Source organism: Drosophila willistoni, assembly GCF_018902025.1.
Source record: "Drosophila willistoni isolate 14030-0811.24 chromosome XR unlocalized genomic scaffold, UCI_dwil_1.1 Seg143, whole genome shotgun sequence".
Lineage (NCBI taxonomy): Eukaryota > Metazoa > Arthropoda > Insecta > Diptera > Drosophilidae > Drosophila > Drosophila willistoni.
The window spans coordinates 148473-162187 of record NW_025814056.1 but is presented as its reverse complement, the minus strand read 5'-3'; the positions used below and the strand labels follow the sequence as shown (position 1 = coordinate 162187).

Below are 13715 nucleotides of genomic sequence, written 5' to 3'. Positions count from 1 at the left end.
TCTTCTCTTCTTTATATTTTTGTCGTTTCAGTTTACTGCTACATACTACACACAGCCCATCCGAAAAAAAATAAAACAACCGAAAAAGAAGTCACCTCTCTCTCTCTCTCTTTCTATGTGTACCACCACCGAAGACGCTGTCGCTCTCGCTATCTCTCGGTGTGCAAAAATAATGCTGCTTGCATCGAAGCTCAATGCAAATGCCACTTGCGCAGCCGAAGTGGCGCTCGTGTTGCTGTGAACCAGCCCCAGTCATTTGGCTGGCGCCGCATTTCAGTTCGTTTGTGTCGCTCGGTGGGTACGGTACGCCTTCGCGCTAGTTTTCTCTTCACTTGTATACCCATACTGGTTCGTGGTTTTTTTTCTGTTCGTTATTTGCTGCGCGCATGCGTTAAAGCCTTGCGCTGGCTTCTTTTTCTTTTTTTTTTTTCTTGCCTGGTCTTCTGCTTGGCATTTGGATGTTGTGTCTTGAAAGCGGCGGCTAAGTTTATGCAAATCATAAAATAAAAATAAAAAATAAGCAACCAAAATTAAAAAGTAACTTAAACGTAGAAGAGTCTAAAATAAAAGTGTGCGAAAACAAAATGTAGCAAAAAAAAAAAAACAAAAAAAGCAACAGTTCAATACGACGGACGGGTTTCGTTCTTATCGTCGTCGTCGGTCTGTTCTACCATTCCATTTAGTTTTACTTTTTTTCACCTCCGCCTTCCCGTAGACCGTGCGTGTGTATATATATGAGTGTGTGTGTGTGTGCGCGTTGACCATTAAAAGTAGCGTCACTCTGTAATGAACCTTTGAAACAGACAGCGCAAGAGAGACCCCAAGAATCAGGCTTTGCGTCTTCAGAACTTCGTCTTCGACTTGCGTTTCGCGTTATTTTTAGACGATAAAAAAAGCACAGCACAGAAAAGAAACTTGCCGCCGGCCAACCAACAACAACAGCAACAAGAGCAACAGAAACAACAGCCACGAAATGGGCACCAAATCACCCGGTGGTCCACAACGTTGTCGACTGATCTTGCAACGCTGCTTGGCCATACAGCTGAGCAAGCCGGGCCACACGCCCGAGGACTTTTGGATGTACGATTCGGGATATATGATATTTCAGGTGAGTTCTTCTTCTTCATCTTCATCTTCATCTTCATCATCATCATCATCATCATCATCATCCTCATCTTCTTCTGTTGTTGTTATTGTCTCGAATATGTGTGTGTGTGTGTAAGGTTCGTTTGTAACAGAAGAAAAAGGAACTGGTTTTTGGAGTTTTTGCGAACTGGTCTCTATGTGTCCAGTTGGAAGACACAAACAAACAAACCCACAAAAAAAAGAACAAAAAATAAATGTGCGTGAGGATGTGATCAAAAAGTCAGAAGATACCCAACAACAGCAACAACAATGTATCTAGATGCATATTTGTATATGTATATATAGAGACTTCTAGAAGGAGAATGGTGATAAATTTCTGTAGCGCTCTGAGTGAGGGAAGGGGGTGGGGCCGAATGTGTAATTTTCTGTTCTCAAGGTCGCCTCTGCGGGTAGTTACGATTCTAGGTAAAAAAAAAAAAAGAATAGACTTCTTTTCATTGCAATTTATGTGACCATTTCCCATGACAAAACCAATCTGTTGGAACGACTCTCATCCAGGTTGTCTGCATGTGTATGAATAGCGGCAAAAATGTTTTTTTTTAAGTTTTTTTTCTTATCCAGGCGTCAGCTAGACTAGACAAAGCACCGGCACCAACACTAACTTGCAACTGCAACTGCAACGTTTGCCTTTTAAATTGCAACTTTGGTGGCGGCAATGTCTCGGGCTTCCAGTTTCGTCTTCGTGCTTCTTTATATTGATGACCCTTTAGGTAGAAAGAACTTTTTGGCTGGCAAAACTTTTCTTTTGGCCTTTGGTTTGATATTATTTTTTCGTTTTTGCTTTTTGCCCTTCGACAAGAGGAGGAAGTGAAAACCCATAGATAAGCAGAAATTCAAATAACTTATGAGTTCATGGAACTTGTGAGCCGCAGAGCATCATAAATCGCTTCTTAGTGTAGAAGTCGCTGAAAGGCGATCGCTTTGAAGGCGAACATCGTTCGTTTGTTCATTTTTTTTTTATTTTCCAACACGTTTTGCCACAAAAATTTGAATTTAAAATTATTCGTCGTTTTTGTTTCTGTTGTTGTTGTTTTTTATTGTTACTACTGATGTTATTCACTTTTTCGGTGGCTGAATTTTATTGTTGTCATTTTTCATTGTTTATTGCACAAATTACCCTAATGACGTCACACCCAGGTATAGCCACAGACACACAGGCAGGCACTCAGGCACCAAGTTCAAGTTTGAAGTGCTAATTAATGTGTGGCATCAACACTCTCAACACACAAATGAGCAAACAAACAAAAGGAGGGATAGAATTAAAAATTCATTAATTTACAATGGAATCGAATAGTCGGTACCCTAATAAATGTACCTTCTTTCCCCCGCCCCCATTCTATATGTTGGTATAAAGGTTTCCCATCCTTTATTTATAAAAAAGAGCTAATTCTTTGAAATTTTTGAATTTTTATACATGATATAAAAAAATAATGTTGTGAATGTTCGATATAAACCTTTAAATGGAAACTTCTAATTAAAATTATTTGAAAATTGTGCATTTGCACAAACGAGGACGAGATTATATTTCAGAATTTTGTTCATTTTTCATTTCTTTTTCATACCTACGAATCCATCGTGATTCTGCTCGTTTCTCACGTATTTCATTGGGCCATAGACCAGGCTTAAGCTGAAACAGTTCATATAATTGTAGTTTCTTGTAAATTAAATGTTTTTTTTTATTTTAGTAAAATAAAGAATACATATTTGATTAAAATTGTTTTGCCAATAGATTTATTCCTTTCCTAGAATTCGCATCACATTTTTATACAAATAAACATACATACATACATATGTAAATGTACATACGTATATGTATATTTTAAAATTTAAAACAAAAGAAACCTGTCGTTTAAATTTAACTATTAATCTAAATATTTTTAAGCTGTTGCAAGCTTTTTGGTAAGATTTTGGGATCCAACTGATGGGCTCGATTCATTTTGGAAATATTATATATCTTTCCTAATATCTGACAATTAGGCCAAGTTAGTTACCCACATTCTTGCATTTATAATTTTCATGAGCGCCGAGTTCTAGATTTTAAAATCCTTACCCTTCTTTATTGGGCTTAGTAATGGATAAAAAATAGCGTTTTTTCTTTCAAACCAAGAAATGATTTTGCAAATCGATTCAATTTAGTAGGGCTATGAGTAATTCTAGATATGAATCATCAAAACCAAATGAAAAGTTCTGTACTGAATATTAATATAATTAATTAATATAATATTTTTAAGTGTTTTTTTATTTAGTTTTACTAGACCTACAACTAGGACTTCAAAATAGTATATATGTATGTATATGTAGGTTCCAGCCAGTGGAAATGAGGAAAAAACATGTTTTACCTTAAAGTGCTAATATTTCGATATGAACACTAAAACGCTACACCCTGAACCGCCCCTGAGACAGACCTAAAAAATAACTTTTTTCAATCTCTTTTTTCGTCCTTTTTGATTCAATTTTATAAATTTTACCAGTAGGTCGAATTAGCCAAAATGCAAAAACGTCTGTCTGAAAGCTAATTTTTTTTATCTCCATGCCTTGCACAATTGCAAATGAAGGTATCATCGACAATTCGGCCAAACAGGTGGTTATACTTAGTGTGTATATAACTAAACAAAATTAACTTGTATTATTATTTATCTGTACTTGAAGTCTATTTTTAGACCCACTCACTCAATTCACCGGCATTTTTTTTTTGACAATACCAACTAATTTCAATTTTAAGTGAAAAAAAAAATTGAACTTCAAAAAGGCAGACCGCACTTTTTTCCCCATTCGCTTTTTCGCTTTTTGTCATGTTTTTTTTGCGTTCAGTTTGTTTTTTAGTTTTGCTCTTTTTTACACTTTGCATACAAAAAGAAGCGAGAAAAACATTTAAAAATGTCGCTTATAGTACACATTCATTTCAATTCCCCTGACTGAGTTGAATTGAACAATGCTTTTTGGTTTATGCATTTTACACCGCATACAGAAATTACAAAACGAAAAATCCAAAAAAAAAATATCAGAAGTAAAACTCAACGGAGTAAGAATACACACTCGACACTGTGTGTGTCTGTGTGTGTGAGCTAATTAATATTACGTGCTTTGGAGTTAAGCAGAGATAAGAGACCGGAGCGTGCCCTGAATACGACTACGCGGGGGTACAATGACAATGAGCCAGAGTGAGAGACAGAGGAAGAGACAGAGAGGGAGAGACGAAGAAGATGATTATTAAATAAGGGCCAAGCATAAACCATTTACAGTTTTAATTTGGGCCACTAGCTCTGCGTGAAATTATCGAAATATTTACGGGTTAAAACTTTGCCCCCACCCCCCCAAAACGGGGAAGTCAGTTGGAAGTTGTTCATTGAATGGAGAGGAAAAGACACAACAAAAATTGTACGAATTTTCTTTGTGGTCATTCAAGCAAGCGATAAGTTATGAGTAGTTAGTCAGTCAGTTCATCAATCAGTCAGTCATCCAGTAAGTTATTTGTATTTTATCATTTAAAAGAAAAACTTTTAAATGTCCATATGCAATGAAGTGTAAATTATTCTTATTGAAGGGTGACAAAAAGGTTTCTTCCTATTTCTTCTTTTGTTTTTATACTTCTTCCATTGAGGCGCAGTTCAAGACAAGTTTTGAAGCGTTTCCGGTGTTGGAAATTAAGTTTTCTGGGTGTGCCATAATTAACAGAAAAAAAAAACAAACAAAACACAAACTTGTGTAATTCTTATGGAAATTATGGGAAGCGCAACACAAACACATTTTATATATAAAATTATACAATATTCATAATTTTAGCATATTAACCGACAGACAGGAAAACGGTTAAGAATTATACAAAGAAAAAAAAGAAGGCACAACCATAAAATTTTTAATTAATATAATACATATATATGTATATACATATATACATATAGCTTTATTATGGCATATGGCCATATGGGCCAACAACGGGTGTGAGTGAATATAAACAGAAAATTAAATGGAATTACAAAACAGTTTTTGCCCAACAGATTCGGATCATATATCCATAACTGTGTAACTGTGTGTGCCATTCCAGAATCGAGCTTTGAATTCCAGAAAACATAGTTAATTTACTTGTTTTTTCTAGATTTTCATTCCCCTTTTTTCAAGTTGCTCCATTTTAAAAGCATTTCTATTTAAATTTTGTCTGAAATAATTAAGAAATGAATATTTAATAAAACAATCAGAAGTTTTTCTCTTTTTGCTTGATTTGCTGTTACTTTTTACAAGAATATATTCATATTTAAGGGCAACAAAGGATCGATTAGTCCATCAATCTGCGCAGGGTCCAATCGACTTCGATCTCTAAAGATCCGTTTGCATGTTTTGTCTATTTTTAATTCGTTTAATTTATACCTGAGGGACCAGAACTTAAATACCTGCTAATGGATATAATACAGCACAATTTGTCGATAAAAACGCAGGGCTTTGTAAATTATTTCAATAATGCAGATTTAAAGATCAATTACATTAAATAATTAACATTTCCTGTCATATACATATATTAGACATACATTGTAATCGGAGAGTAGCCCAACATTACTCTGATCTTCCAAACTATTTGGTGTTAGTTCTTATACTTATGTTTACATATATTACATAGAAAGGCTTTGTCATCATAAATGGGTAATTTACACTAGCCTGCATATTTTTATATGTTTGATATTAGGTTTTTTAAATATTCTAATGCTACTTTTTCCATGATAGGGGCAGAAACTGGTCTCCCTGCTTGGCGTCATTGTACGCCACTAATTCATTCCAAAGTAAAACTACACTTGCACTACCAATAGTCAATTAATTTCCGAATTTCCCTATCGAATGACATATTGTTAATTAAAATCGGATAAAAATTAGATAGACTTTGTTGCCTCGCAAAAAAGGTACTTATACCTGTTCGTCCCTTTTTACCTAAGCAGCGGTATTTTCCATGCGAAAGAAAGCGCGGGAAATAATACCTTTTTTGCAAGGTACCTGTAAATTTAGGTCTGTAACTATCCTCTTTTCAACGCTTTATACTGATTTAAGTGGTTCCTATGAATAATATGTGTATATTTTTATATAGGAGCATTTCTCTGATCTAATGTGAAAATCAAATTTAATTAATTTAAGGATATAAAATTTAATTGCACTCCATTCAGTTTGCATATAGCAGATACATACATATGTATATACATATAAATATATTGATGTAGTTCTAGTTCTGGAAACTTGTTCTTGCTTGCTTTTTTGGGGACTCTGCCTCACTTCACATCCGTGACTGCTTTTATAGTCAAACATATTAAAATCGACTCAATTGTTTATTTTTATTTACTTTTTTTGTTGTTTTCGGTTATAGTTTTTGTTGCCCCAGTCGCGTCGTAGTCAAAGCTTTAAATGCCAACTCAGCTCAGTGAGAAGAATGATTTAAGGCCGCGACTCACTCTAACTAAAGTCAATTTTCCGGCGTATAAAATGAATTTTTATTATTTGCCAACCAACTTTGTGTCGTAGAAACAAACATACATACGTACATACACTCTACCAAGGTACGACTCTGATCTCTCTCGGTGACCCCTCTCCCCATTTGCTAGTCTCCCTTTCACCCGACTGCACCACAACTCCAGCACCACCCCACCATCAAAAAAAAAAATGTGATCTCTGAACCGTTTTGTTAATGTTGTTGCTGTGTGGTTTTTTGTGTGTTTTTTGCACGCAAATGACTTCACCTAAATCAACTTAACTTGTTTTTCAAATTAATAAACTTGCAACAAGTTTTTTGAAATAGCTCAACGGATGCGAACAAATGGCGTCATCTGTCTCAAAAAAACGAATGGAAAGGCACACATCAGAGAGTGAGAGAGTGAGAGAGAGACATGGAGAGAGGGGGCAGGGGCGATGGAAGTGTGGGAGAAAAACACATAAACTGCAATGTAAAATGCATAAAATTGGCAATGAACATTTTTAGAATGCATATTTTCATCATTTGAAAACAAAAAGGGAAAGTAAGTGAGAACATCATAAGGGGCCATGTTGGCCTTCCTCCACTCACTCCACTCAGCTCCATCCGCACTTGCATTCAACTTGCAGCTTATTAAGCTCTTGCCACACAATCAAACAGAAAAAAAATGGGGAAAAAAAATGAAAATTAAGCCAAAGTCTGGACAGACGACGGAGGCGAGCCAAGTAAATTGATTTATCGGCACGCGGCACTAACAAAAACAGATTTAAATTGTTGATAGCCCCTCCAAACCCCTCCCTACCCACCACCGTTCCTCTTTCCCCTCCCCATCTGTAACACTCTTATACTCTCTCTTTTCATATAAAGCATCTTCAATTGCTTTGATTGAGTTTAATGGAATTGAACAACGACAATTCGATTGCTTTGGTGTGGTTTGGTTTGCTTTGGTTTTGATTTGATGTTGCAACATTTAAACGTAAATTAACTTTTTGTCGCCCGTCTTTTTGTGTTTGTTTGTGTATTTATTATTATTGACTATAATTGATTTGCGTGTGTGTGTGTGTGTGCCTTTATGATTGATTTTCATTGTGATTGGCGATGATCGACTAATTTAATTGACAAACATTGAACTGTGCTTTAGTTTAGCAGAAGGCGAAATATTTGCCCCGACTCGTCTCGCCTCTTCTCGTCTTGTCTCAAGAGCTTCCATGTCTCTAAGTCTGTGCCACTTGCCACTTGTTTGTGTTACTCACTCACTCACTCACTCATTATGTAAGCAAGCCAGTCTAGAGTCGAGAGACGGCGGCAAGGTCGCCTTGGATTTCAGTTGGTGTTTTTTTTTATTTTTTTTTGGTATTGGTATTGCTTGGTGTCCAGTGGCAGCAGCAACAGCTTGAGTTCAAGTTGAAGCTTTGTTTTGGTCACGCCAGGCGACAGGTAATTGCCAGCCAACAACAAAAATAACAACATATGAGTTTTAACTGTATTTTTTTGGTCGCTTTGCTATCTCAAAATGTGTTTAAATTGCATTTGGAAAACTTTTGTAAAACGTTGTTCAGCCACGACGTTTACAATTGGCTTGTTAGTTTTAGTGCTGGGGCAATGGGCCAAAAGCGAATCAAAGTAAGAACCTTTCTTTACGTAAGTACATATTCTAATGGAGTGTCCAAATTGTCCCTGCTGCTCATTCATGAAAATAATGTAAATAAATCGTAACGCCGACTGGACAGCAAAACTAACAACTATTTTGTATGTTTAAATCTTAATTTTCAGTTTCAGGAAGACAGTATCATATTTGTATAGAAACTTTAATATAATATTTAAATTAGTTTATTTGATTATATGCACTATATTAAATATATAAAAGTAAATCCTGGAAATACTTGTTTTACGCAGATTTCAGAATACAAATATTGTAAAATTCAACCAAGAAAAATGTGCAAGAAACATGTATACAATAAATAACTCAGCCATGTTTTCACGAATATTTTGTTGAAAGGAATCAATATAAACTTCAGTTAGAGAATAGAACGATATATTCTCAATTTTAAATTAGTTTGAAATGATCAAGCCCGGTTCTCACATTCCAATTCCACAAAAACATATTTCTACCGAAATAATTATATATGTACATATATAGCTTCGAAAACGATTGGCATTTCACATGGACACGATATTGGGTCTGAAGTTGCTATTTTTCGAACTAACAAATTCGTTTATAATTTGCAATAATTAAAAAAAATAATTTAAAACAATTAATAACAAAACGTTACTACAATTCCTATTTTAAAAGGAGAAAAAAGACAATGGGTAAGGAAATTGAAAAATTATTTTGATTCCATAAATCCCAATACATCCTACTTACTTACATCCTAATTCACGTCATTCAGGTTGTTGTTGTACTATATAGAGCTGAAACAATTACGTAAAGAAATATTCTCTTAAAGATAAAGATAGTAAGTAAGTATATAGTACTTTTTAATCTATCTGATGCATTCATTTATAATTTGTAATAATATGCCATGTTGTTAGTTTAATTACCTTTTTTTTAATGATAAATCATTAAATTGAAGTTGTATATCATGGCAAATTCAATACTAATTGTTTAAGCAGAAGCAACTAAAAATTTCTCATTAGTTTGGTCACATGGAAACAATAACAACAAACAACGAATCTATTGCATGATTACAAAATTGATTGAATGACAAACAGCCTATATACGTATTGTATATACATATACATATGAATATTCCATATATGTATGAGTAGGTAGATAGTTAGTTAGATAGGTATATATATAAATTGCGTGCTAAATGCTAGACACCGGAATAGTGTTTCCCTATTTGGTGTGTGTGTGTGTGTGTATAGACCATTTTATTTAACTAGCTTTATAGTAAATGAATGACAGACAATGGCAGAGTTAGCAAGTACAAAGTACAAAAGATGGCCCGGGCCCAGGCCCAAACTGAGTACCAGAGTTAGAGTCAGGCCAATATCAAACCGACCAGACATTTCAGCAAGTGCCAACAAAGCTTCAACGCCAAAAAGACAACAAAGCAACACCCAATAACAATTGCAACAAATCAAATTCAAAAGCAGCCTCAGAACACTTTTTTTTTATTTTTGCTTTTTACAGGTGCAGTTGAAAAAAAAAGACCAAATAAATGTATTGGATTGTAGGGGGGGTGGAGTGTGGAGCATGGGCGGCGGGTCGCCCGGGGTTGGTGGGGATTAGTTAAGCACACTTGATTGTTCCCACAGTTGCCTCCCAGCAGTTCCCAAACGTCGCCTCGTCGTCAACCGTCCTAATAGACTTTTCACGCTTCGGTTTTAAATTGAGGCGCTGATTTTTTACAGCTGATATTTTTGCAATTGGCACTCGTTTTTGCCGTCTCATACCCTTTACTGATAGCCTATTAAAGTATTTTAATGTAATAGACAAGGAAAATTTTCCATTTGGAGAAACTATAAATTCAATTCAATTCAAGATTTTTTTCAGTTTTTCATTATAAGCTTAGCTTTAATTTATAAAAACATAAAAATTGGCAAAACAGTTTTGAAAATTTACTATATTCAACATCAATACAGAGTATCTGTCAGTTGAGTTGCCAACTTTTATTTGCCTCTTTTGTTTTTATTTCATTTAGTTTTTAGTTTCGTTTTACGTTTTGTTTGTTAGAAGTTTTGCAATTGCAAAAGTTTTCCAGCAAACCGAGACAGACAAAAAAAAAAAAACGAAAAAAACAAAAAGACAATGCAACGAACCTCGGGGTTTCTAAAGTATTTACACAATATACATATATCTATTCACATTTATATGTATATGGATATACATAGTATATTTTTTATTAATTGCTGAGAAAAGCAAGAACAACAAGAACAACAACAACGATCACAATAAAGAGTTGCCAAAAAGTTTTGTTGCAGGAGAACCAGGACTCTAGGAAATGTCATCAATTGCTAAAACTTGGAATCGAAATAGGACTTTTGCCAACAGCTGGCCTCGCTGGCAATTTATTTTTAGCCAAAGGAGAGAGAATGGACTCGGTATTTTCTTTTTTTTTTTTGGTTGGTTAGTTGGTTGAGGGAAAAAACTAATAAAACAAATCGCATGTTTAGCCAAGAGTAGATTTGTTGTAGATTTCTGGTCATTGAACCTGGAAATCCTCCCCGCTAGCTGCTGCTGCAACCATCCCTTAACCCCATTCCTCGATAACTGGCGCAAGGACTCTATGCTACGCTCCACTGACCAAAAGCAAATCACAAGCAGGGCCCAGGCTTAAGTATAGTGCAAATTGCAACAGACGTTGGTCAGTCAGTCAGCCTTTCATCTTCCACTATTCCTTTGCCATACCAACCATGGGGTAGCTTGTTCCCAATTCAATTCAATTCATTGCGTTTGAAGTGGGCGTCGGTTTAGAGTTACAATTCCTCTCCCATCCTTTCTTGTATACATAAGTACTACTCATAGTTTGTGGCTCCAATGCAATTTGTGTCCTTATCTGAGTTGCAGCATTGACTGGATTTGTAGTCGTAGTCGCAGTCGTAGTTGCCGTCCGTTCCCTGTATTTATGTTTACTTGGCAAACGATTCATCCGGACAGGCGCTAAGTCTTATTGTCTCAGAACAGCCCACACACACACACACACACACACACACCCCACAAACCCCTAACGTCCACAAATAGAGAGGGTAGACGACTATTCTAGAATAAACAATGATGACAGGGTTTAGATATGGCAAGCGAACCTGGGATTTAATTGTGGTAAACTGTGCAGTACCTTGCAGAAATAAGCCAAGAAACAATGCGTTCAATTGGGCAATAGTCCTTTAGATACATATCACTGTCGCAGTTTATCACTGACAGTGGAGATAATGGGCTTAAAAAGGTAGAGTTAGCATTAGGTATTTGGAAAACAGTTTTTAGTATCGGAGGTGATATCCATTTCCCGAAGTAGAGTTTATTTTGTCAGGCCCGTCTTTTGTGTAGCTTCCTAAATCCAGCCATGTATATCACAAAAAATATAATTTTTTTTTTTTTTAAGAATCAATGATGATGATGGGTGTCTTCTAGTTTTCATTGGATCAGTTTTTACTTTTATTTTTTTGTTGGACTACTCTTACTCTTACATATAGTTACTATATTCCTCCTATTGCTACTTCTTTCAGCTTTCTCATTTGCTAGTTAGATTTAGAAAAAAGATGATTTCATTGTATACATGTTTTTTTTTTTTATTTGTGAAAAGTAAATGCCGCTTTTAAAGTCAAATGAAGGGTCCCCAAAGGCAACTACCACAACAACAACAAAAACAACAACAAATAATAACCAAAGAAATATACAAAAAAACAACAGCACACAAATATGCTTTTGACTTGTGCCTAAGTTGTTGTTGCTGTTGTTGAAATTGTTGGGCTTCGAAACGACTGGCTGCAACTTGATGTTCGTTAGTGGAAAGGTCAAGGATTATTATACTTCATCATAACTCTATTAAGCTGCAAGCCCGCAGTAGGCAGCAGCAGAGGGGCATTTGAAGCTGCTGCTGCTGTTGTTGATGCTGCCGCTGCTGCCTCACTGCGCATTTGTTTGTATATTGTTATTATCTTTTTATGCGGCACACACACACACACACACTAGAGAGAGATCTCTTCAAACGGCAGCAGCAGCCACATATCTCAACTCCCCATATGAGATACGAAGTCAGTCTGTCTGTCCGACTGCCTGCCACTCTTGACTTTGCTCGACTCTTACTCTGCCTTGCCTGCCCCTGCCACTGACTCTTTGGTGATAGTTTCGTTAGTTTTTCGTGTGTTTGTGTGTGTGTTTGTTTCTTTCAACTTAAAAATATTATTATTTGTGGGAGTTTCGTTGGATAGTTTTCTATTACATGAAATTAAGTAAAAGTTCCAATGAAAGCCATCCAAAAACAACAACAACAACAACCAACGAAACTTTTCAAGTGACTTTTCAAGAGAAAATTACTTTCATACACCGCAAACGAACAAACGGTTTGGGCATTTGATTTGATTATTAAAAGTTTCGCATACTTCCGAAATAAATACAAAAACACCAAAATAAAAAAAAGCTACGATGAAACCGTAAATTTTAAACTTACCTCTCCTCCTCCTCCCACAATGCTTAAAGCCTTTATAAGTAGGCCTTTGATTATGATTGTCTTGGCATTTTGGTCTCGTGTCTGTCGTCTGGGCGCTTGTATAGCAATGATGCGGCACTAAAATTGATCCGTAGCCCAGGCCAAGGCCCAGACTCAAAACTCATACTCTTAGGTCCAGCTATGATTGCATAGATAATAATGGAACGCGTGACAGGTAAAGCCGCCCATTTGGGGATGACGCCAAATGTTGCCGATGTTTGCCTCGAAGGCAAGCAATGACGAGTTAATTTCCGCGCCTTCTCTCCATCCATCCATCTTTCCACATTAATTGTGAACCCTGGGGCGAGGAGAGTCGCCGCCGACAATGGTTCAACTATTGTATAAGAGACACCACCAAGAGTCAGCATCAGGCATCAAGTTGGCGACATTAAAGCCCAAAAGGAGTGACCACAAAGAAATGGCAAAGTTGTCCCAAACGAACGAACTAACCATCGCAAAGATCCATCTATTTCATCTGCCATTCCATAGCCAGAAAAAGGTCAAATATTCAAACTGGGTGATGTTCATTAGCGACAGAGCATGGGCAGAGAGCGTGAAACTCCGGCGGCTACAAAAAAAAAAAAAACCAAGGCAACAAAAAAAACCCTATTCAGCCTGCACTTTAAACCCGAGTGCATTTCCTTCATCGTTTCGTATACCCTGGAAGCGTTGGCATATGTAAGGGTATATTTAATTTTTCCTGAAATCTTAGCTAAAGGATTTATATATTTAGAGTTGTTGATTTCGACGCCGATAAAATTGATGCTTGTAAATCTCTTGCACGATTATCAGTTTGATAAATCGTTGGATTGATTACAGGGTATTCTTACATTCGTTATCATCATTGAACGATCATTCCCCTTCGCTTACATGTATACGTATTGTTTTTTTTTTTGTTTTTGTGTTTGACTTTTTGGTTTCGACCCTTTTTTTGTGGACCATGTTTACATCGAAAACGTGCCTCAAGTGTT

The 13715-nt window shown here is 36.1% G+C and overlaps 1 protein-coding gene across 1 annotated transcript in view; it reads left to right on the top strand.

Moving 5' to 3' along the window:
* The first annotated feature begins 258 nt into the window (after positions 1 to 258).
* The window catches only part of LOC6646302, a 30007-nt gene continuing 16550 nt past the window's right edge, over positions 259 to 13715 (top strand). The window contains exon 1 of the mRNA XM_023178014.2: positions 259 to 1108. Coding sequence (XP_023033782.1) covers positions 974 to 1108 — 135 coding nt within the window. The 5' untranslated portion in view covers positions 259 to 973. The remainder of the gene's footprint in view (positions 1109 to 13715) is intronic.